At 48.4% G+C, this 25941-nt stretch overlaps 1 protein-coding gene across 2 annotated transcripts in view; it reads right to left on the bottom strand.

The window, feature by feature from the left end:
• The window catches only part of LOC139055982 (uncharacterized), an 83868-nt gene that overhangs the window by 31620 nt on the left and 26307 nt on the right, over positions 1 to 25941 (bottom strand). The window contains exons 2-5 of one of the 2 annotated variants that reach the window (XM_070533708.1): positions 23831 to 23923; positions 6225 to 6395; positions 5569 to 5624; positions 2027 to 2098 (exon numbers count right to left, since the gene is read on the bottom strand). In XM_070533708.1, the coding sequence (XP_070389809.1) occupies positions 2027 to 2098; positions 5569 to 5624; positions 6225 to 6395; positions 23831 to 23923 (392 nt within the window). The remainder of the gene's footprint in view (positions 1 to 2026; positions 2099 to 5568; positions 5625 to 6224; positions 6396 to 23830; positions 23924 to 25941) is intronic. The other variant, XM_070533709.1, reaches the window with a different exon arrangement.

Below are 25941 nucleotides of genomic sequence, written 5' to 3'. Positions count from 1 at the left end.
TCCAGCTACGATTCTTCGTCTCTTACATCTGCCGACATGCCAGGGTGTTTATCTCAACCGTCACCACGCACCCCCGACCGCTCGCTTCGTCGCACTGCTTGCCACTTTGCCATCCGCAAAGCGCTCCTGCGCCACCGCAACTACCTATCTTATGGCCGTAAATGGTTGCTTGTGATTCCTCGCCATTTACGTTCCGACGTCTGTGCGGAGCTGCAATGCAGATCCGCAATGCGCCCAGGCGGGTGTACTGAAGATGTGTGCACGCCTACGGCTTCGATACTACTGGCGAGGAATGTAGCGCATCGTTCGGCAGTGCGTCCACTTGCGATCTAAGTGCCAACACCGCAAGAGCCCACCTCACAAGATAACAGGGCAGCTCCAACGACTGCCTTGTCCCTACCGGCCTCTCGACTGTATCGGCATTGATTTATAAGGCCTTCTACCGTACGCCCCAAATGACAACCCTAGGGTCATCATCCCCGTGGATCACCTCACACGCTGCGCCGAAACTTCAGCGCTCCTGACAGCCACTGCGCGTGGAGACTGCTTGCTCACCCTTGAGAACCTTGTTCTTCGACGCGGTACGCCTCGCGAGCTACTTAGTAACCATGTCGTTCATTTCTATCCCAAGCTGTAGAAACCTTCCTTCGAGAATGTAACATTGTCCATCGAACTACAAGCGCCTATCATCCGCAAACCAATGGTATGACTGAACGCTTTAATCGCACTCTCGGCGACATGCTCGCCATGTGCGTCTCCGCTGACCGCACTAACTGGGACCGCATCCTCCCCTTCGTTACGTACGTTACAATAGCGCCACTCAGTCTACCACGGGATTCTCTCCCTTCTTTCTTCATTACGGTCGCGAACCTTCCTCGTTTATGGACACAATTCATTTGAAAAACCCCGACGCTTCCGAATCTACGACTCTATCCGAAGCCGCCGCTTAAGCCGCAGAATGTCATCAGATCGCTCGCTCACTTACTGCGCTAGACCAGGTCAGCCAGAAACATGGCCGTCACGCAAGCTTGTCTTTTCCTTCATGTTCGCCTGAAACGCTGGTATGGCTCCGCGTTCCTTCCTCACTCCTGGCCTTTCTACGCAGTTTATAGCTGAAAGTATGAAGGCCCTTACCGGGTTCAACAACAGACGTCCGGTCAAGTTCGTCATTCAGCCTATTCAGCCACCTACGGACCAACGGCGTTGCGGACGCGAAACTGTTCATGTCGACCAACTGAAGCCGTGCTACGACCCACGATTGCTGCCGGCTCTATACATCACCAGGATGGCTCTTTTTTGGGCTGAGAGTGACTGTACTGAGAAATACGGGCGCCAACAAAGACGAAGATGAAGATGACAGTTGTTGGAGCTCGTGCGTGTCCCGCTGGGCCGTTGTCTCTTTCTTTGCATTTTTGCATTCATATAAAACGCCGAGGGCACATAGCCTTGAACGCGTACTGCTACACACACAAAAGTGGTTTTACGTGCCAAAACCACTTTCTGATTATGAGGCACGCCGTAGTGGAGGGCTCCGGAAATTTCGACCACCTGGGGGTCTTTAACGTGCACCTACATCTAAGTACACGGGTGTTTTCGCATTTCGCCCTCATCGAACTGCGGCCACCATGGCCGGGATTCGATCCCGCAACCTCGTGCTCAGCAGCCCAACACCATAGCCACGGAGCAACCATGGCGGGAGTATATATATATATATACATGCATATATACATGCATATATATATATATATATATATATACATATGCATGTATATTTGCCTTTATGTATATATGCATGTATATTTGCCTTTATATATATATACATATATATATATATATATATATATATATATATATATATATATATATATATATATATATATATATATATATATATATATATATATATATATATATATATATATATATATATATATATATTAGAGTTTCTCCTTCGAGTTGTATAGAATTGATGACGGCGAACCAAGTGTGAAGTGAAACGAAAAGCGTGTACGTAAGACGCACTGACCAAACAAGGCCCTCCATTTCGACGAGGCTCATGCTTTTTTTTGTCGAAGCAGTCGTCAGAAGGGAGTTCCTCCTGTAAAAAAAAAAAGAGTTAGTGGTAATGAGAACCATCTGTTAGTTCATTAGGATTTAGATATCGTCCGTGTTCATGCACCATCTTAAGATGTAATATACTTGAAGAAATATATGGAAATTAAAATTTCGGCCTGACACAGTTCACCGCATGTGATTCGTAAACAGGTATATATATATATATATAATGTATTATATTTTCTGTATTTTACAATACTGCCGCTCTATACCGAGAGCCTAGCAGACGGGCATGAACTCTTTCTTTTCCATGCATAAATACACGTGTGAGTTACACAAACAATGAAAAAGTAACGGTATTCAACAAAATACAAAAGATAAGGTAGATAAGATATACAATAGAAGGCTAAACCACGCAGAATAAAATGAAATAAAGAACAACCGGGGCACATCATAGACAAAGCAGAAACGTGTAATATTTGGAAACAAACACGTGTATACAATTGTTTTTCTGAGTACCGCCAGTTTAACATGAAGAGAAGAGGGAACAAACATTAGAAGTCGTTAATAATCTCTTGTGATGAGCTCCAGCTGTGAAACCAGCAGGGATCAGCAAGGATATATATATATATATATATATATATATATATATATATATATATATATATGTGAATAACCTGGGCGAAGGACGACGCACTGTATTTTGCGTTACCAAGACAGTCGAGTGCGTAATCTATGCTCGCCAGAGGCTTTGGCGCTGTAATGTTAAGGATGAGCTCACGAAATCAAATCCCACTATAATACCATGAAATCCCACTTCTATAATATCCACTATTAGCTTTGGCAGTTGCCCGCAATCTGGCTATTCAGAGAGCACCTGAAACACGTAGGTCAGTAGTTATTCAGCTGGGTTGTGTTCATGAAGAGGGACGGCTGGGCTTGATGTGCTATGAACTGGCGAGGATCGTGTTCTGTTGGTGGCGTGAACTGAACAAACGGAGGAACGACCCGAATTTCCGGTATTTTGATTGAAGGCAGCTTGACTAAAAGACACAGTTAGTTGGTTGTTCTCTAAAACACCAAGAATAACGGCGGCTGGGCGCATTGATTCCAGCTCGCTGCGACAAATGTGCGTCGGACTTGGCTTCTGGCATCGTAAGCTCACATGGTAGATGTGATCCTCCCACGATAATTTTGCGGCACTCTTTGCCATCCAACTGAACTCTTGTTGAAAAAGGCTGTTTTGCTTGCTCCAAACGACATCAGTGTGAACCTTATGGCAGTTATAGAAGAGTCTGTGTTTGGAAATGCCGCCAGCGATACCTTTCATAATGTGTCTGCCTTTATGAGCTTTGGTTGTGTTGGTGTTAACTTTTTTGCATAAAGCAAGCACATTCTGAAGGTTCGACATGAATGGCTCTGTTGATATTTGGGCTAAGGATGCGAGATGTGATTTTGAAACCAGGTATAAAAAACAACCTTACCGAACAAATAAGCCATACTGTTTCAGATATGTATTATTTGACGTCATCCTCGTGCGTCTCATGCCTGACGTGGGCCGCCCCTCGTAAATAGAAGATGACGTTTCCAAACATCACCCTACCGTCCCACCTGTTGTGACAGCAGGCCCTTTCATACATGACTATCGAGTCTTCTACGTCCAGGCAGCCCGTGCTACAAACTGCTTCAGGATCTACAATATGTGTAACATAACTTGATCGCAGGGGTTGCTCTGAGGCACCGTTGACGCTTCGTTGGTCATCGCAAGAAAATGTAGGCAGCGTCCGCGTCAGAGTTCCCTATTTATTTGAAGGGAAAGGCCACTTACGCCGCACCTGTCACACAGACCTTACAAGGAAACGTACAATTACATACATGTACCAATGACAGGTGATTACAGCTGTAAGCGGGGAAAAAAGGCTTCCAAGTTCACATGTGAATTGTTTTCCGCTTCATCTTCACCTTAGGGAAGCCATCGCAACGTGTTTGCTTTAAATGCCATGAGAGGGTTGTTGCATTAACGATCAGGGTTTATCTACAAGTATCTAGCTGGCAAGCACTTTGTAGGACATGACTGTAGAGCCGATCAACGTCTTTCACCACCCAATTTAACGAAAGCTATGCTGACACACTCGCATATAAGCACTGAGCGTTTTCAGCATTGTCGTCGTAGACTAAAGATTTCAGTCGAGCCGGATGAGTGACCTCGGTCTTGGCGGAGCGTCTTCTACTAGCACTGGCGCGAGATAACCGACAGTTAACTTCACTCAGAGGGTAAATCATGACGAATGATCCAGCATTGTGGGTGGCCAGTCTTCGGCACAAGGCATGTGTGCTCTAGGTCGGCGAGGAGCAACTCCGCGAGGCTTCTTTAAGAGCTCTCAATGACCGGCTCGAGTCTAGCGACGACTGTCTCTGGAGGTTCTTGCTAATGGTCGCAGTCATATAAGCCCGCAACTTTCACGCTGACGACAGTGGCCTCTTCTTCGTCATCCCACCACTCCTACATCCCAGTGTCCTCCGCCAACTTCACAATGCCCCACTGCGGAGAACTTTGGCGTCTCACGCACCTACAACTACGCAAGCCACCGGTTCTCCTGGCTTGGTTTCACCCCCTCCATGTGGCATTAGGTATTCCTTACAACGCTACAAATAACAAGTTAAATTACAAGATCGTTGAAAAAGAGTGTATTTCTAGTGGTAACAAAAAATTACCGCAGGTGTGGTCATGTAGCCTGCGTATGTGAGAGCGTGCTACGCTATATGTACAGCTAATGTGATGTGATTTCAGGTGCAAGCACTCGCTCCACCTGCATTCAAAGTTATCCCTGATCTAGTGTTCTCACCGTGCGAAAAGCAGTTGGAATGACAACGTTATTTACAATGATAAGCAGGTTTCTTGGATAATGTCTGACACGCGAAATAAGACAGAAGCTGACCTCTTAAGAAAGTTGGTGGGTAGTCGTATGAACTGGTATCATAATTCAACTTGCGCTTTTTATCACGGTAGTTCATTGTTTGCGACAGTATTGAACAACAGGAAACCTATCAAAACTTGAAGCTATTGCGTCTTTCGGCTCAACGCATGGTCAGTGCCCCTTCGCCGGTCAGTGGAGCTTACATCGTTGTAAAACCCCCCGACAACTGAGGTAGGAGCCCTTGCTCGGCGGTGCAGTCCCACACTTCCGAAATTCACTCCCAACGACAGCGTCTCAGCACCTTTGCGACATAGCGTCGTGGCGTATATGGACACTTTCCGGCATGTGGTAATATTCTGCACGTAACGGGATATAAGGGGACATAGTATAAGTAGGTTCACGCAAATTGGAGTAACGTAGCCAAACAATTCCTTGAAGTAAACATTCTTTTTTTGAAAAAATTGTGGCCATACCAGTTTACGACTTCTATAAGCATTTCAATTTCTTCAAGAAATCGTACATGGTTGAGTACAAGGACGGCTATTGTTGAAGGCAATCACACATAAAAGAATGGCGAATTCAAGGTATCACTTACCCAACCGCTGAAATACACTGAAGGTCTCCTTGTAGGCACAGGTTTTGCTGGAGCTGCTACAGTAATGAAATATATGGGCTTAGAGGTTGAAATTATTTCACTTACTTAGAGAAACATGGTTTTCAGGCATAAGAATCAAAGGAGAGTAAATGTTCTACCTGAGAATCAAAGGACAGTGCTCTACCTCTACGCCACCGCGTGCAGCGGTGGCGTAGAGGTAGAACACCCGCCTCGCGTGCAAGAGGTCCGTGGTTTGAATCCCGGTGCCGGCAATTTTCCACCGGATAAAAAAAAAAACCCGCGTGTTGATAAAATTGCACAAACAGGCCTGGAGTGTGGCCTGATCCCGAGACGACGACCCATATATTAACGATTCCGTTAGATTTACGTTGCCGTACGTTAAACTTATAGTCTTCATCTGGTGCACACCGTAGCGTCCCGCAACGGTGCTTGCGTATAATGTACGTGAGGTGACAAAGCTATTCTAAGATTTTCTTGCAACCAACACATTTAAATGTCTGTTACATGCTTTAGAACATGAAAATAAAAGCAGTGCGCTAAAATAGAAGAGCAAAGAATAGCAAACCAACTCGGGCATTCGATGGTCAAATATTAACGTGCGCAAATCTTTTGAACAAACGTTTCTAAGCACTGACCTGTGGTCAGTGCCTTTGTCGTAGTCTCTATCCGTTCAGTTGTAGTATCTTTCTTTGTTTCTAACTCCTGTTGCAGTAGCTCCGGATCTAATCCTCCCTTACAAATAAATGGGTTGCAGCATGGATCCTTCACCAGCGGGCACCATGTCATTACGCATGACCATCCGTAGTCTGAAATAAAAAACAAAAACATACGACACCACCGAAGAAGTGTCCGTAGATCTCCTACTGTAATGGGTGACCAAATCGCTTGTTCGTAACTAAGCCACAAATAAAAACCCACGTCGCACGCAAGAGAGAGAGATAATTTATTAGAAACGCAGAGGCGTTGTCCTGAGCTAGTATGCTGTGGCCTGCTACTCAGCCTATTTTATTAGTTAGCACGTCAAGAATAATATCAGGAAATTTCCTAGCGAGCCATGGCAGGACAGAATAGCACAGAAAACAGGCCACCTTTCTAATAAGCTATAGTGTTTGGGACACAAACGAACGCTTTGGTTTCGCTGATATCCCACGTAATCTGCATTTAACTTCACTATCACGCCTTTTGCCTAGAGCAATTAGGTGGACTAAGACTTACAAAAAATTAATGTTTGGTCAATTTCGTGTCCTCTGGCACGCGCCTACACATAGGTTAGCTAAGCGTTAGTAGTGATTGTTCTATTAGGAGGCGCTGTTTACAGTGGTAAGTTTGCTATTGGATTAGAAAAATATTGTTGTATAGACGTTAAGCTCTAACAGGTTCCAGGTAGCACACAAAGTCTTCAAAACGTCGTATTAAGGGATTCAACGTCTGAAACTGATTTTTGACCAATATCGACGCATCAAAGACGTTCCAAACAAGATACCTTAAAAACGAGGGGTGAATACGTTTTGATAACGTTGGAAGCCAGGCAGCTTAAAAACGAGGGGTGAATACGTTTTGAAAACGACTCAAGGCGTCACCGCCACGCCACGGCGCGTCAGCCTCTTTAGCGGCTTCTGCAATATTCAACAACCCATCAATGCGATCCAACCTTGCGCAAGGTGGCGATGCCGTCGTCAAATCATGTGACCAAGGTGGCCACGTGATTCGTGATGCCGGCAGCCGGGCGAGCCGGGCATAGTCGCGTCTTCATGGCGTCGTCGCGTCACCACACTCGCATTGCACTGTGGTGTGTTTGCGGCTCTTCTGAATGTGCTGCCGCTGCCCTTTGCTATGTAAGTGTTGCAGTGTTTTGCGGTCAAGAAAACGATATTCTGTGATCAGTTTGGCTTGTGCGATATGTTTGTGTGGTTTTAATTTGGAAATAGGTAGTGGTTTCAATTGTTATGTGACCAAGGCGGCCACGTTATTCGTGAAGCCGGGCATAGTTGCCTTATCGCACTCGCATGGCACTATGGTCTGTTTGCGACTGTTCTGAATGTGCTGCCGCTGCCCTTTGTCATGTAGGTGTTGCAGGGTTTTGCCGTCAAGAAAACGACGTTCTGTGCTTAGTTTGGGTTGTGCGATTTGTTTGTGTAGTTTAATTTGGAAATCAGTAGTGTTTTCAATTGGAGGGCGCGGAGTGGAGGGCAGTAATCAGCTCTTCAAGTTCATTGTCATGTTATGTGAGGCGCCTTTTCACTGACGCTGTAATTAAGGCGTTAGGGCAGTATATGGACGAAAGTTAGAGGGACGAAATCGTGCCTGTGTGTCCCTAGCGTCGGGATCGACCGCTATGCGTGATCCTAACAAGAAAGCATTTTGCACAATTCGAAGAAAGGTGGCAAAATTTCTGTCTGGGCGCACTTTGCCGATCTCCGCAGTAGAGCCGTCATCGTGGTATTTTAGTCTCCCGTTTAGCAAGAGTGTTGCAGACAAGGGAACTGGTTCAAACAGGTTTTTTTTTTAATTATTCAGTACTAGTGCGGTTTCCCAAAAGGTGAGGTCAAGTGCTCGCCCTATTTTCTTCCCTCGCGCTACAGCGCACTGACAAAATTTTGCGTGCACCATACCGTGCTTTTATCGTTTGCGCTTCAGGTGCTCGATTGTGTTTTCGCCCCCTTTACCCACGTGATGGGCATTTCATGGTATTACCGGGTACGACGTGTGTCGATTGTTACGTTTCGCCTACGACGCGCGGTATAGCCGGCGCGGATGCAACGGACGCCGGGGCTTCATTCGAAGCGGCGGACATTTTGGCCCGTTGAGCGCTGCCTGAACGCCTCCCCGCCAAGCGCGTCCAGGCATGTTTCGATGGCACGTGTATTCGTGTGTGCGTGTGTGTGTGAGTGCATGTTGGGGCCCACGCTTGTCAAAGCGTGGCAGCCGGGGAGAGGAGCTCCCCAAGTGTGAAGCGAGGAGGTCTGACAGGCGCCGGCCCGGCTAATGCGTCACTACACTCGTCTCAACATGTCTCTCAGCTAGTCCGTGCCCCGCCGTCACGTGGCCTCGTCCCGTGACGTTCGCACTTGCCCTCAACGCCGAGAGTATAAAAGCAGCTGCCCCCGGACGCCAGGAGAGGGGCTCCGATTTCTTCTGTTGAGTAACGTGCTTTCCCGTTTCTCCATTTCGGTCGACCTGACTGGCCGCTCTTTTGCGATGCTAGAATAAACAAGTTGTTCTGTTAGCAGTCGACTCATGCTTTGCTCGGACCTTCGGATGCTTCCAGTTGTGCCCCAGGCCGCCAGGCCAACGCTACCCTTGGGGCTTGCGACCCATTTGCAACAACTCGTGCCAGCGGTGCGATTGCAACTACGGGCGTCAGCGCTGAGATTACAACACTATATATTGTGTCCAATATACGAAACGGCCAAATTCGATTTCATTTAACGCATCAAATGGTAGTAATGTATTGAGTCCCATATAGCTTTGTGCTTGTTATCAATTTTACTATTTGGCGAATGGATACAGCATGTACGGCAGCAGCATACAGCATATATATATATATATATATATATATATATATATATATATATATATATATATATATATATATATATATATATATATATATATATAGTCATATGATGAGAAGCCAACAAACACTGACACCAAGTACAACATAGGGGAAATTGCATGTGCTTAATAAATGTAATAAAGTAATGATAAATTAATGGAACTTAAAGTGGATGAAAAAACAACTTGCCGCAGGTGGGAACCGAACCCACAACCTTCGCATGTCGCGTGCAATGCTCTACCAATTGAGCTACCGCGGCGGCGTTTTCCCATCCACTTTCTTGGGTATTTATGTATACTAGTAGAACCCTGGGAGTGTTAGCCAGCACCCCCCCCCTCTCTTCTCGTTTATATATATATATATATATATATATATATATATATATATATATATATATATATATATATATATATATATATATATTGCAACGGGGGTGGTGTTCGCCTAGCAGCACTAGCTCTAGGTTGCAGCGGTAGGCTTAAAACAGGTCGGTCCTATCTCGAAACGGGGAAGCAAGCTCACCTCGTCGTCTTCTTCTCATCCACTGGCACCATGCCCACTGCCAAGTGCCTTCAGTACAATCACTCCCCACCGAAAGAGTAGCCATCCTGGCGACCTAAGGGCAGGAAAACACAGGGGGGTCATGGCACTGCTTGAGCCGGGAGACGTGCACAATTTCCTGGCCGCGACGACGCTGGTCGGAAGGCGCTTCCGTTGGCTCGATGAGGTAGTTCACCGCGGATGTTTTTTTCAGTACCCTATAAGGACCGTGGTACTTGGAGAGCAGCTTAGAGGAAAGGCCTGGAGGAGTAGAGGGCACCCACAACCAGACCAGCGAGCCAGGAGCAAAGCACGTACCCGCAGTAGATGAATCATGGCGATGCTTTTGGCGCCACTGGTCCTGGGATGTCAACGAACGAGCGAGCTGGCGACATTCTTCGGCGTAAGCAGCCGCTCTAGAAACAGTCGTGCACTCCGAAGCATCTGGTCGGTAAGGCAGAATCGTGTCCATAGTGCATGAAGGTTCGTGTCCGTAAAGGAGAAAGAAAGGAGAGAACCCAGTGGTGCTTTGCTTGGCGGTGTTGTAAGCGTAGGTGACGAAAGGCAGAATGCGATCCCAATTCGAGTGGTCAGATGAAGCATACATGGCCAACATGTCGCCAAGGGTGCGGTTGAAACGCTCTGTCATCCCATTAGTTTGAGGATGATATGCCGTGGTGGTGCGGTGGATGCGACACTCCTTTAGCAATGCTGCAATGACGTCAGAGAGAAAAACGCGACCGCGGTCGCTCAGTAATTCCCTAGGTGCTCCATGGCGTAAAATCAGGTTTCGAAGGAGAAAACTGGCGACGTCTTTTGCTGTGGCAGATGCTAGGGCTGAAGTTTCGGCGTACCGCGTGAGGTGGTCGATAGCGACAATAACCCAGCGGTTGCCGCTTGGAGTGTTGGGAAGCGGACCGTATAGGTCAATGCCGACGCGGTCGAACGCGCGCGCGGGGCATGGTAAAGGTTGCAAGGGGCCGGTGGCATGTTGAGGTGGCGTCTTGCGTCGTTGGCATATGAGGCAGGACCGGACGTACTGGCGAACGAAGCGGTACATACCGCGCCAGTAGTACCGAAGCTGGATGCGAGAGTATGTCTTTAAGACACCAGCGTGGCCGCATTGGGGATCGTCGTGGAACGTGGCGCAGATGTCATGGCGCAGGTGTCGGGGTATAACAAGCAACCACTTGCGACCGCTCGAATTGTAGTTGCGGCGGTACAGCAGGTGATCCCGAATGATGAAGTGCGCTGCTTGACGACGGAGCGTCCGAGAAATTGGCGCTGGCGACTGGCTAGACAGGAAGTCAAGAAGCGAAGAGATCCATGGGTCCATGCGCTGCTCTGATGGCATGTCGGTAATGTTGAGGGCGAAGGCTCCATGTGTGGAAATAGACGAGTGGACAGGACCGGAGGGCAGGGGTGACCGGGATAGAGCGTCTGCGTCTGAATGTTTTCGGCCGGAGCGATAAACAACGCGGATGTCGTACTCTTGTAGGCGCAATGCCCAGCGGGCGAGCCGACCAGTTGGATCTTTTAAGGAAGATAACCAGCATAGGGCATGATGGTCGGTCACGATGTCAAATGGACGCCCGTACACATAAGGACGAAATTTTCCGATTGCCCAAACGATGGCCAGACATTCCTTTTCAGTAACCGAGTAGTTCGCCTCGGCTTTGGTAAGGGTGCGGCTGGCATACGCGACGACGTACTCTTCGAAGCCATCCTTGCGTTGCGCAAGAACAGCGCCGATCCCGACACCGCTAGCGTCCGTATGGAGCTCAGTTGGTGCAGATGGGTCGAAGTGTCGCAGTACCGGAGGAGAGGTGAGAACGCGTCGCAGTTCTTGGAATGCGTCATCGCATGCCGGGGACCAGGCTGATAGGTCAGAACTGCCGGTGAGAAGCTGCGTCAAGGGGGCGATGATAGAGGCAAAGTTACGGATGAAGCGCCGGAAATATGAGCACAAGCCGATGAAACTGCGAAGCTCTTTCATGGTGGTTGGTTTGGGGAACTCGGTTACGGCGCTAAGTTTCGTGGGGTCCGGGAGGATACCGTCTTTGGAAACTACATGACCGAGAATAGTAAGCGTGCGAGCGCCGAAGTGGCATTTCTTCAAATTTAGTTGCAGTCCTGCAGTGGAGAGGCACGCAAGGACTTGCTCGAGGCGGCTGAGGTGCGTCGCATAGTCGGTGGAAAAAACCACAGTGTCATTTATATAACAGGGGCACGTTTTCCACTTCAGCCCTCGAAGAATGCTATCCATCATTCGCTCGAAAGTGGCAGGCGCGTTGCAGAGGCCGAACGGCATGACGGTGAATTCATATAGCCCATCAGGAGTTACAAAGGCTGTCTTTTGGCGATCGGCCTCTGCCATGGGCACTTGCCAATACCCGGAGCGTAGATCCAGCGAGGAAAAGAATTCCGCTCCCTGCAGACTGTCCAAGGCATCGTCGATGCGCGGCAGAGGATATACATCTTTGCGCGTTATTCGGTTAAGGCGGCGATAGTCGACGCAGAACCGAATGGAGCCGTCTTTCTTTTTAACAAGGACAACCGGAGATGCCCAGGGACTGTTAGAGGGCTGGATGATGCCACGCTCCAGCATGTCGTCAACGTGCTCGTCGATGACACGGCGTTCAGCGGCCGACACACGATACGGACGCTGGCGCAATGGTGTTTGTTGGCCGGTGTCGATACGGTGAACGACTGCGGACGCCCGGCCTAAGGATGGCTGACCAATGTCAAATGAGGCACGAAAACGCTGGAGTAGCTTGATGATTTCGGTGTGCTGCGCAGGTGTGAGTTCTGCGTCGACGGAACCAGCGAAGACGTCTACAGGGGCATCGGTCGCGGCGGCAGGAGTTACGGCACAAATCGGAAGTGATGCCGTATCACCAAACATGGTGGCCGGGAGAATGCTATCGAAAGCTTCAGCTGTACCCAGGCACTCGCCGCGGAATAGGGATGATGGGCAGGCGGACGGATTGCAGACGTAAAGGGCAGCAGAACCTTCGCAAAAAGTGACGACAGCAAACGGAAGCAGAAAGTTCCGGCGGCGCGCGCAAGTGGTCGACGGCGTAAACAGGACAGATGAGTTCGCAGCAGAGCTACATAACACAGGAACCAGAGCGGCGGAGAAAGGTGCAATATCGATGTCAGAGGCGGCAACAACTTTAGGAGAATAATAGTCGTCAGGGTCAAAACACGGCACTGATAACCTAAGTTCGCAACGAGCGCAGTCGATAAGAGCTTGATTCACAGATAGGAAATTCCAACCAAGAATAACGTCGTGCGAGGAACGAGGCAGGACGACAAATTCGATAACATGCAGAACGCTTTGAATGACAACCCGGGCTGTGCACGACGCTGAAGGCTGAACGCGATTTGAGGTTGCCGTACGCAGAGAAAGAGAAGTAAGGGGAATGGTCACTTTGTTCAAATTGCGGCAGAGCTTCTCACTAATAATAGAAACGGCGGCTCCGGTGTCGATAAGTGCGTGTACGGTGACGCCGTCTACGGACAGTTCAATTTCGTTCGCCGGCGCAGAATGAGGCCTTGAAATGTTCGACGGAAACGCAGTTCTTGCCTCTGGAACTGCGACTGCTAGTTTTCCTCTCGGGCTGGGCTGGGTCGGCGAACCATCGGGGAAATGGATCGGCGACGTGGGGAAGGCGACCGGCGTGAATCGAAGGGGAGGCGACTGTAAGAGGTGTCCGGAGGAAGGTTAGAGTGGTCCTGACGCGGAAGTCGAGCAGGCCTGTAGCTTGAGGCACCCCCACTGTCAGGTAAACGGGGGCTGCGACGGCGGCAGAATCGTGCTACGTGGCCAGGAAAATGGCATGAATAACATATTGGCCGGTTATCAGGTGTTCGCCACGGGTTGACGACAGGGGCTCCAGCAGCCGAGTAAGGAACGACTATCGGACGCGAAGGTGGCGGCGGTACATGGAAGGTGCCGGTGGCCTGGTAGGAATCAGGAGCCGGAGGAGTGTAAGGCCGCGCGACAACGTCAGCGTACGTTAGCGGTCCAGCTGCAGGCTGCGGAGGAGGGGCAGATGGCAGCGCCGCGGCAACTTGCGTCTGAATGACGTGACGAAGCGCAGGGGCCAGGGTTGTCGACGGCTCGGGTGCGCTATTCGCCAGAGAGAGTTGGCGTGCGACTTCCTGGCGGATGAACTGCTTTATCTCCGGCATTAAGGCAGAGATGTCGGCAGCGTCGCGACCGAAGGCCAACGGGGAGATATCCGCAGTGTCCTGCTGAGCAGCGCGTGTTGATGCGCGTTGCTTGCGCAGCTCGTCGTACTGCTGGCAAAGCTGTATGACCTCGGCAATAGAGCGGGGACTCTTCGCGACGAGCATCTGAAAGGCATGCTCATCGATGCCTTTCATGACGTGCTTGATCTTGTCTGCTTCATCCATGGATGAGTTGACGCGCTTGCAGAGCGAGAGCACGTCTTCAATATAGCTGGTGAAGGTCTCTTCCTGGCGTTGAGCTCGACCACGCAAGCGCTGCTCAGCGCGAAGCCGGCGAACTGCGGGACGGCCGAAGACCTCAGCCAAAGTCGCCGTGAAAGCCGACCAGGTGGTAAAATCGGCTTCATGATTGCGGAACCATAGGTTGGCTACGTCAGTCAAGTAAAATATGACATTTGTGAGCTTGGCGCGGTCGTCCCACTTATTATAGGCGCTTACACGGTCATATTCGGCGAGCCAGTCTTCCACGTCGTGATCGTCTGTGCCGCTAAATATAGCCGCATCGCGCTGGCGGATAACACCAGAGCAGACGATGGCCGGGGGCACGGGAGCAGCAGCCTGGGACGGTCCCGGTTCATCCATTGTAACAGCTGGTAGTAGCGTCCGACTGCGGAGTTCCAGGATGTTGAAGAGAAACCCAGCAGCTCCACTAAATGCAACGGGGGTGGTGTTCACCTAGCAGCACTAGCTCTAGGTTGCAGCGGTAGGCTTAAAACAGGTCGGTCCTATCTCGAAACGGGGAAGCAAGCACACCTCGTCGTCTTCTTCTCATCCACTGGCACCATGCCCACTGCCAAGTGCCTTCAGTACAATATATATATATATATATATATATATATATATATATATATATATATATATATATATATATATATATATATGTATATATATATATATATATATATATATATATATATATATATATATATATATATATATATATATATATATATATATATATATTGTCGCAACCTATTAGGAGACGGGGAAGCCGGCGTAGAGGACGTGTAAAAGCACTTTTATGAGAGCAGTCAACGCGACGTCGTTGTGGTCTCTGTTCTACCACTCGCGCGCCACTTCAGCGTCGTTCTCATCGCCTGGCACATACCCGCGGCGACCATATAGGATGTGGCATTTGCCCCCCCCTTTGAAAAAAAAGGCATCGTCCCGATGCACTAACCGCCGAAGGCTGTGCACAGACGGTGCAAAGTGGAGGTCACGAGGAAATGTAGGGCTTCATACGAAGCACGTGCACAACCTCGGGCAGATGCCGCCGGCGTTTGGAGCTGTTATGGCTGTCGGGGACAACTTCATAATTCACATCGCTGATGCGGCGCAGAACGGTGTACGGGCCGAAGTATCTTCGCAGGAGCTTCTCAGACAGCCCCCGCCGACGAATCGGAGTCCAGATCCACACCTGGTCACCGACGTTGTATGTGACGGGTCTGTGCCGAAGATTGTAGTGTCGGGCATCGTATTCCTGTCGTTCTTGGATTCGCAAAAGCGCAAGCTGCCTGGCTTCCTCTGCGCGTTGCGTAAACTCGTCGGCACCAGTCTCGTCGTCACCGCACTCGTGTGGCAGCATTGCGTCCAACATTGTTGTCACTTCGCGTCCGTAAACGAGGTTGAAAGGCGTCACGCGTGTTGTCTCTTGGCGAGCCGTGTTATACGCAAATGTAACGTATGGTAAAATCTCGTCCCAGTTCTTGTGGTCGACGTCGATGTACATACTCATCATGTCTGCCAGTGTATTATTCAGACGTTCTGTCAGCCCATTGGTTTGGGGATGATAAGCCGTGGTCTTTCGGTGAGTGGTACCACTTAGTCGCAACACGGTATCCAGAAGCGCAGCCGTGAACGCAGATCTTCTATCTGTTATGACCACTGCGGGAGCGCCATGCCTTAGGACGACGGCCTCGACGAAAAATCGCGCTGCTTCGGCTGCTGTTCCACGTTGGATAGCACCTGTTTCGGCGTATCGAGTAAGATAATCAGTGACGACGACTATCCATCTATTTCCGGCAGTGGACAGTGGAAATGGACCTAAAAGGTCCATGCCAATTTGTTCGAATGGCGCTTGCGGTATCTGAACAGGATGCAGCAGTCCAGCTGGCTTGCCGGGTAGGGCTTTGCGGCGCTGGCAATCTGGGCATGTCTGTGTGTAACGTTTCACGATCGACGCAAGTCTTGGCCAATAGTACTTGAGCCGGCAGATTTTTTTTTGAAGTCCTCTTGCCAATGTGCGGGTGTATCCCAAGTGACCAGCGGTCGGCTCGTTGTGACAGGCATGTAGGACTTCATCGCGAAGAGATGCGGGAATGACGAGTAGGTAGCAGCTGCCATTAGGTGAAAAGTTCTTTTTATAGAGAACGTCGTGGGGTAAGCAAAACGAAGGCAGCCCTCTCGCGAATAACCTCGGCACGCTGCTTGTTTTGCCCTCTAAGTAATTGAAAAGAGGAACCAGTTCTGCGTCCGCGCGTTGGTGGCGGGAAACGTCGACAGTATCTAGCACGCCTAGAAAACCCGCGTCATCATCGTCGTGGACTGCAGTCTCAACAGGGGACCGAGAGAGGCAGTCGGCGTCGGTGTGTCGTTTCCCCGATTTGTACACAACCGTGAAGTCGAACTCTTGGAGCCGAAGACTCCAGCGCGCAAGCCGACCAGCTGGATCTTTTAAATTAGTCAGCCAGCAAAGTGCATGATGATCACTGACAACGGTGAAACTCCGACCATACAAATATGGCCGAAATTTCAGGACGGCCCACACCAGAGCGAGACATTCTTTTTCTGTAGTGGAGTAGTTAGCCTCCGTCCTGGATAGAGTCCTGCTGGTGTAAGCAATCACTCTTTCGGTGCCGTCCTGCCGCTGTACAAGCACTGCGCCGAGGCCGACATTGCTAGCGTCGGTATGAAGAATCGTAGGAACGTCTTCATCAAAGTGTGCGAGGACGGGAGGCGTCTGCAGCCGTTGCCGTAGGTCATCAAAAGCCCGTTGCTGATCTTCACCCCAGACAAAGGGGACATCTTCTCTGGTAAGATGGGTCAATGGCCATGCGATGCGCGAAAATTCCGCAATAAACCGTCGGTAGTAGGCACAAAGGCCGAGAAAACGTCGCACGGCCTTTTTATCTGATGGCGTTGCGAAATTAGCAACGGCAGATATTTTATCAGGGTCAGGTCGGACACCTTCACGACTAACAACGTGACCGAGAAATTGAAGTTCTTCAAAGCCAAAATGGCACTTTTCAGGTTTTAAAGTTAGACCAGCTGAGCGTATTGCTTCGAAGACCATCTTTAGTCTCCGTAAGTGTTCCTCGAACGTTACGGAGAAAACAATCACGTCGTCGAGGTAGACCAGACAGGTTTGCCATTTGAGGCCTGAGAGTACAGTGTCCATTAGTCGTTGAAACGTTGCCGGCGCAGAACACAAACCGAAGGGGAGCACCTGAAATTCATAAAGTCCGTCGGGTGTAACAAAAGCGGTCTTTCACGGTCTCTCTCATCAACTTCTATTTGCCAGTAGCCGCTTTTCAAATCCATCGACGAAAAGTAACGTGCGTTTCGTAGCCTGTCCAGTGAATCGTCGATACGCGGTAGCGGATAAACGTCTTTCTTTGTGATCAGGTTGAGTTAGTTTTCGGTAGTCGACGCAGAAGCGCAGGCTACCATCCTTCTTTTTCACCAATACGACAGGCGATGCCCAAGGACTCTTAGATGGCCGAATAACGCCGTCGTCAAGCATCGTCTTCACTTGTGTCTGGATTGCCTCGCGCTCTTTTGGTGCTACACGATAAGGGTTCTGCCGAATTGGTCTGGCGTCGGCTTCGGTGACAATACGGTGCTTAGTGAGCGGCGTCTGGCTAACTCGTGACGTGGATGAGAAGCAGCTCTTAAACTCATCGATGAGCTCAAGAAGGCTGCTGCGTTCGACGGGCGATAAGGTGGGACTGATATCGACCACAGGGGCAGGCATAGCCCCAGTGAACGTCGCGTGCTCCACTGAGAGGCAGTCCTGTATTGATGTAAATTCGTCGAAGTAAGCAACAGCCGTGCCTTTAACAATGTGTCGACGTTCCCCGGTAAAATTCGTCAGCAGGAGTTCAGCACGTCCGTCACGTACGTTAATTACGGCCCTGGCGATGGAAACGCCTTGACGCAGTACCAGTGCGTCGATGTGTTCAGCGACGCCAGTGCCAGTGTTGAAGTTGTCGCAGATGACAGGCACGTGGGAACAGCTTCGCGGCGGAAGCGTGACGTCGTCGTCGGCGGTACGTAAGCGGGGTCGCTGGTGCTCCGCGGGGTCGACGTCGTCTGAACTCGTAGAAAATGTGACGACGAGGTCACGGACATTAATCACTGCACCATACTCTCTCAAAAAATCCATCCCCAATGTAAGTTCTTTACAACACTCAAAGAGAATGACGAGGGTGGCGACGAAGGTTGCACCGGCGATTACTATTCTGGCTGTGCATTTGCCAATCGGCGTCATCAACTGGCCACCGGCAGTTCTGATGTTGGGCCCGGTCCACGGCGTCTTCACTTTTCGCAGCCTGTCGGCCAGCTTTTGACTGATTATCGAAAAATGCGAACCAGTATCGACGAGAGCGGCCACTTGGTGGCCGTCAATGCAAACGACAAGATCGGCGCTGACGGCGTCGGTTACAGGAGGTGTGGTTGGAGTCGTCGGAGTTGTAGAGTCGTCCATCGTCGGAGATGGGGGCTCTTGGGTAGCTAGCCGGTTTGCAACCTCACCCCCGGAGGTCGCTGCGTCTAGTTTCCCCGGTGCGGGCTAGGGGACCTGCCCCTAGAGGCGTCAGAAAAATCGCGACGGGTCGGTGGGGTGTAACGAGCAGGAGAGGGGGAACGCGATCGAGGCGTCGTTGAACCTTCTGGCCGAAAGTTTGTAGAATTTCCGTCGCGGCTACGTGCAGCATCAGACACAGGGTAACTGGAGCTGGAAAATTTTGGATACCCAGCCGCGCGGTAGTGGCACGCGCGGTAAACATGTCCTGCTTCGCCGCAATGAAAGCATAGCGGCCGGCGGTCAGGGGTGCGCCACAAATCAGTCTTTCGAAGCGGGTAGCCGGCAGAGGATTCACTGTAGAAACGAGGCGCAGCGATCGACTGGCGGCGATACGGCATAGTTGGCGGCGGCTGTGACTGTCGAAAATAGGGCGTCGGGGATGGCGGTGATGGCTGCGTCGGAGTGGGCGACGGTGTCAGCAACATCGAAGTGGCAGGAGGTGGACGGCAGACAGCTTCCGCGTAGGTCAATCGTCGCGGCACCGCCTGCCAGTCGGGTGACGAAAAGGCCTCTCGAACTTCCTCCCGAACGATATCAGCGACAGAAGCCAGCGCTGGTGCCATGGCAGAGATCCCGAGCTGCCGGATGTCCTCTCGCACAATCTCTCTGATGACTTCACGTAGAGACGTGCTGCAGCTCTCAGGTAGAATGGAAGTATTCACCGGCGAGCTCTTGCGATCATATTGGTGGTACCGTTGCTGTAGTGCCCGTTCTATAGCGGTAGCCTCCTTGGTAAATTCGGCCACTGTCGTCGGTGGGTTCCTCACGAGCCCGGCAAACAGTTCCTCCTTCACTCCGCGCAAGAGATAGCGCAACTTCTTTTCTTCGGCCATCTCAGGGTCTGCTCTGCGGAAAAGGCGGGCCATATCTTCTGCAACCATGGCAACGCTCTCGTTTGGTTTTTGAATACGGGATTCAAGTAGGCGCTGTGCGTTGTCTCTTCTGTCGCTACTAGTGAACGTGTCTAGCAGCTGGGTGCGGAAGGCATCCCACGTGGTCAAATTTCTCTCCCGGTTCACAAACCACGTCCGCGCACTGTCTTGAAGCGCAAAATAAACATTAGACAGCTTTTGCTGGGAGCCCCAGTCATTATAAGTGGCGATACGCTCAAATTGGTCAAGCCAATCTTGGACATCCTCAAAAGCGTCGCCGTGGAAACTTTCTGGTATCTTAGGATTCTGCAGCGTCACCTGCGATGGAGTTACAGTAGCCATGGCGGAAGTAGGTTGACGCGTTCCAGCAGGGTCCTGCAAAGGGTTGAACTCGGGCGTCAGGCCTAGCAGGCGGCGACTGTACCGGTGAACAGGAGTTTCGATGAACGAAGGTGATTCCGCTTTCGAGGTATGGCTCCGCGAAGGGGTGCCGAGCATGAGACAATCCTACCCCGCACCTCCACCAGTGTCACAACCTATTAGGAGACGGGGAAGCCGGCGTAGAGGACGTGTAAAAGCACTTTTATGAGAGCAGTCAACGCGACGTCGTTGTCGTCTCTGTTCTACCACTCGCGCGCCACTTCAGCGTCGTTCTCATCGCCTGGCACATACCCGCGGCGACCATATAGGATGTGGCAATATATATATATATATATATATATATATATATATATATATATATATATATATATATATATATATATATATATATATATATATATATGTATATATATATATATATATATATATATATATATATATATATATATATATATATATATACATGTGTTCTGTTCGCGCGCTTCGCACAACAGGGCATGTCGCAGTTCTTTGTCCTTGTGCCACACATTTTCCTAGCGTACGTCTGTGCAATATTTGATACCGGTTTCACACGGGGCTCTTTTAGCCGCTATCCAGTCAGTTACAAATCGAATTTCTCGGTCGTGATTGGCTCCTCTGCGCAAGCTACGAGAGTGAGCCAGTCGCATCGATAATTTCGATCCGGATCGGGCTTGATCGCGATCGAGAGTGGTCATGTGACACCGGTATTACACATGGCTCCCACGTAGGGAACAGTTTAAGTTCAATGCTACTGAGTAAAGAGCAAGTGCATATATATGCCAGTGGCGGTATGTGGGCAAGTCTTTCTTGTGAAGCCAATACTTGTGCATTCAAAACATTTCAATTACCAGCGTAGTGCATCAATGTGTCTACTTCGACAAAGTGGAGCGCCAGTGCAGATATCTGAGCATACCTGTTCAGGGCAGCAAGTGTGTCTACATTGAAACCACTACCAGCATGTGCGGCAGTTCTATATATATTTCCAGCAGCGGGACTGCACAATAATCAGTAGGGTCCTCTCAAGGTGTTTATCTATGAAGCTCTGCCTGGACTGTGTGCCAAATATTTTTGGACGTGAAAGTGGGGGTGAATTGGTAAACATCAGCGGAACTGTGCCTGGACTTTGTGGCAAATGATTTTGGATGTGAAAGTGTGAGTGAACTGGCAAAGAATTTGCTCTGGGCTACATGTGTTAAACGTTTTTCTCATTCAGAGTGCTTTGTTTTACTTTAGGAGACTGGAGTTGTGCGCGAAGTGTGACATGTCAGTGTGCTAATTAATGTATTTGCTGGTTTGCAAATTATTAGTTGCAACTTTGTTTTTGCCAGAGAGGTACAACTTTGCCTCATGTAAAGGGCTTTTTCGATAAAACACTTACTATTTATTATGACCATTGCGTCCTTTGTTACACAAATGCAGCTTCCAGTGCATTCCAGTTTATTTCCATGTTTATGTAAGTTTCTAATATGGGGCTTGCATATTCATTTCTCACGTTCTGGAGTGGCAAGATGCAGCATTACTCCCTCATCGTTCGCTGTACTACAGTAGTGTTCACTTGTTACACTGAATCCCCCGTTTAAGTATTCTGTACTAATTTCACTTTATTGCTTTTTTGTTGTATGGTTATTTTTTCTCGCCATTCCCTTCTTTGGTATATCCTAAAGCCATTATTTCCAATTTTGCATCGTTCTCATTTTTTTTATTTCTGTCACAGGATTGTTTTATGATGGTATGCGGTGGTATTTGTTTTTGTGCTCTTTTCAAGCTTCTAGCTGATTGGTAACATTGCTTGGATGGAGTTACCATCCGATTCATACTCTAGCATTTTTCAGACTACTTCTTCCATTCGCTCCGATGTCACTTCTGCATAACTCTAGTCCATCTAATAGCACGTGCACTTCACTATGATAAATTAGACACTTTAGTACACTCCAGGTTTTTCTGTTCATTTTTGTATGTGTACTTGCAATTTTGTTTATGTGCTAGTGAATGTTCACTTTCGAGTTCATTACGAATCCTTTCTGCGACTTTTGTCATTGTTGATGTACTTTTACTTCTATTTGCATTTCTCACAAAGTTTGTTCGAACCTTGCATAAGCATTACATTTTAATAAAGTGTTTTTGCTTTGTCACAATGTTCTCATTTCATGAACTCTTGGCATGAAGGGCTTGGTCTGGCCACCTGCCAAGACGTGGCCATTTGTTCTTTGCAGGATGTCATTCCCATTGTGGTTGTAAGCATCGTAGCTTACTAAAGGCGGTATTAAGGATTTATTATTCCTAACAGGCTCATTTTCGTGGGACTTAGTAGAGGATGCGCCGGCCATGCGGGGAACAGTGCTACTTCGCCATGGCTCTTACAGTCAACACCGACGCTTCTACTCATCTGGGGCGCGAGTGGAGATCGTTGTTCGAAACGCCCGATCAGTTTCACCTCACGCGATTGGCCTAGGTCGTGCCAACGGGTGCGGCTGACGACGTCTGCGCGGCAAGGCCAGTCGCGTGAGGCGAAACTAAACGCGTGTTTTGAACAACGATGTCTGATCGCACCCGTCACCCACGAAAATTAGCTTCAGATGATCGTAAACCTTTCAAGACCGCTTCTAGACCAGCTTTTTGATAACGTCCTAAAAGCGTTTAGGAATTGGTTACGAATAGTTTTGGCAGAGGGATTACTTGTGTCTTTCCCAATCCTATTTCTAGACCAGCTTTTCGAATACGTCTTGCAGACCTGTTCTAGATCGTCTCAAGAAAGTAATTAAGCCGGACATTAGCAGAGATATACGACGTTTTCCCGCCGAAGTTCTCTCATTCGTTTCTTCTTTAACCCGTTTTTATCGTCTTGGATAAACGCTACGAAAACGTTACGTATCTCTTTTGTGCTGCCTGGGGTATTACAGAAGTAACACGCATCATTGCACGTGACAAACATTAACCATCCTGGTACGTGTGCCTTCGTTGTGTAGCTTACCATGAAAGTATTCTATTTCGGCCAGTTCACTATTCTTGTGCGATAAACCACAAAAGTTATGCTCCTTTTCCCTGTCGTTAGAGTGTCGTATTCTGTAGGTGTGCCTGTTTGCACGCAACGTTCGTTGACCATTTCAGCCGCGTACAATACAGAAAGTTGTTAACTTATAGACGTGAGAAAGATAACTAAAGCTGCAGCTGTTGGTATATTTCACTCAGCATACAGTTATTTGCGTCAGCCAATGTTATACCCATATTCGCTATTTTCCCATAATCCTGTATATTTCTCAGCGCATACAAGATGTGCAACAGAAATATTTAAGGTGTAATAAAGCAGACGCAGCCCTGTATATGTGCCGACTGACGAGGAAGACGAAGAACCTTGCCGTGATCGCGAGCGAGCCCCGTGCTACGGACAGCCCTTGCAGTGCCTTTAAATACCTAGTGTTCCACAACGTTGTGAACGATAATAAACCTCGTCGCAAAGGCTACATTCAATGATGCGGGCTTATGGTGAAGGAGTTAGGCAATTGTTTTTCGCTTGTAGCGGAACACCTTAGTGTGGCGGTGTCTGTCTGTCTGTCTGTCTGTCTGTCTGTCTGTCTGTCTGTCTGTCTGTCTGTCCGTCTGTCCGTCTGTCCGTCTGTCCGTCTGTCCGTCTGTCTGTCTGTCTGTCTGTCTGTCTGTCTGTCTGTCTGTCTGTCTGTCTGTCTGCCTGTCTGTCTGTCTGTCTGTCTGTCTGTCTGTCTGTCTGTCTGTCTGTCTGTCTGTCTGTCTGTCTGTCTTGTAGCATTTCTTGCAGCATAATTTTTTGGTAAATGTTCAGTTTTGGTTACTCACCTTCTGGGTCAATTTCTCCCAACGATAAGAAGGGGTTCTTTGTAGGATCTTTAACAGATGGGCACCATTCCACGTACAATGAATTCGGGCACCCTGCCAACAATAATCACATGTCACCGTTCCATTTGAACATGGTTCAGCTATGTGCAAAGTTAGGCGAGTCGACTAATCATCATACCGTATGTGTGAAGGAGCGCCCTGAACAGGACAAGGTGTAGAGAACACACGGAAGCACGACACTCGCGGCACTCGCGATGGATGTGGTGAGTGCAGTGCCAGTACAGCGAGTGTCTTATTTTCTTTTCTCTCCACCTTGCCGCGTTCAGTACGCTGATTAACCGCCATGGTATGATGATTTTAACGTTGTATCAAACTGAATGCCCAACCGATAAGAAGCAAGAAATCTATCTATCTATCTATCTATCTATCTATCTATCTATCTATCTATCTATCTATCTATCTATCTATCTATCTATCTATCTATCTATCTATCTATCTATCTATCTATCTATCTATCTATCTATCTATCTATCTATCTATCTATCTATCTATCTATCTATCTATCTATCTATCTATCTATCTATCTATCTATCTATCTATCTTTGTCTACGAGCTTGGACCACTAGGTATGTTGCCAATGTGCTCGTTTCATCATCGTAATTTTCAACGTCGTGAATCGAGTCTCTTCATGCCGCTCTCGTCACGCCTTCTACGTTGACCCAGAGGCTAAACGTGCCTTATAGCTGGGTCACATGTATCTCGTCGTCGTGGCACCGTCATGGTCGTTGCATGGAACTTGCTCAAGCTTTATCATCTGACTCGTCATTTTAATTTATTTTTATTTGATTTACAAATACTCTCGTCTCCATACGAGACATAACAGGGGTGGGTCAGTACAAAACTTAGAAGATATAAGAACACGCTTGCCGACTATAACAGGTTACACGGTCATACAAAGGAAGCAAAACAGGTTTACAGAATGCGGATCAAAGTCAGGAATTGTGAGAAATACTAACATGATATATATTTTATCACTTCAGCATGAAATTGTTCAGTGGTTTGTCGCCCAATGAATCCATCAAGCTTGTTCCACAAGTGCACTGTTGACGGAAGGAAAGAAAATTCAAAGCAATCCAGCTGCGACCTAACCGGGACAATGTTAATCGAATCAGTGCGCCTGGTTCTGCGCACAGTGGTGATGAAAGATATAGACACGCACACATGAGCAGAAGAACTGACAGTTATTTGAAGCAAGATAAGATGATCACCTGTGCGTGTCTGAGTCAGCAAATGTAGTGATAATAGCCAAGCATGTGAGGGCGAGAAATGGCGATCGTAACTGCTGTATATAAATCGTCTCGCTTTTTTGTACAGCTTCAAGTTTATTTATGTCGCATTGATGGTGAAGGTACCACATTATAGAGGTGTATTCAAGGATGGGGTCGAATTAGCGTTTTGTAGGGCGTGATTTCGCCCTCTTTAGGTAATTTTTTCAGCGTGCATTTCACGTAACCAAGCCTCTGAAGCTTTTTTAAACAGACGAGGTAAACGCGCTTGTGCATTATAAGGTATTCATGAAAGTGACTCCAAGATACTAAAATTCCTTGACGCATTCAAGCCTCTGAAGCTTTTTTAAACAGACGAGGTCAACGTGCTTGTGCATTTTAAGTTATTCATGAAAGTGACTTCAAGATACTAAAATTCCTTGACGCATTCAAGACGATGAGCAAAACGAGAATAATGTGCAAGAAGGAGCCAACGTTTCGACAAGTGGACTTTTTTTTTCAAGGCGGGGCGACATAAAATATATATCGTGTTAGTATTTGTTAGCATTCTTAACTTTGATATGCCTACTGTGGACCTGTCTTGCCTCTTTCGTGTGGCCCTTTAACCTGCTCTGCAAGCGTGTCCTTGTCTCTTCTAAGTTTTGTATTGACGCACACCTTGATATGTCTCGTACGGACACAGCAGACTTAATGCATTCAAGGCATTTGTGTCTGTCACTGTAAGTGCAATGCAAATACTATATTTATTTAGAAAAATTCATCCACACTGTTTTAAATTTATTCGACATTTTCGAGGACGGGCTCAAGCGGCAAAGTGAAGTAAAA

Source organism: Dermacentor albipictus, chromosome 2, assembly GCF_038994185.2.
Source record: "Dermacentor albipictus isolate Rhodes 1998 colony chromosome 2, USDA_Dalb.pri_finalv2, whole genome shotgun sequence".
In the NCBI taxonomy this organism is placed as follows: domain Eukaryota; kingdom Metazoa; phylum Arthropoda; class Arachnida; order Ixodida; family Ixodidae; genus Dermacentor; species Dermacentor albipictus.
Note: the sequence above shows the minus strand (reverse complement) of the source record. Positions and strands in the feature narration are given on the sequence as shown.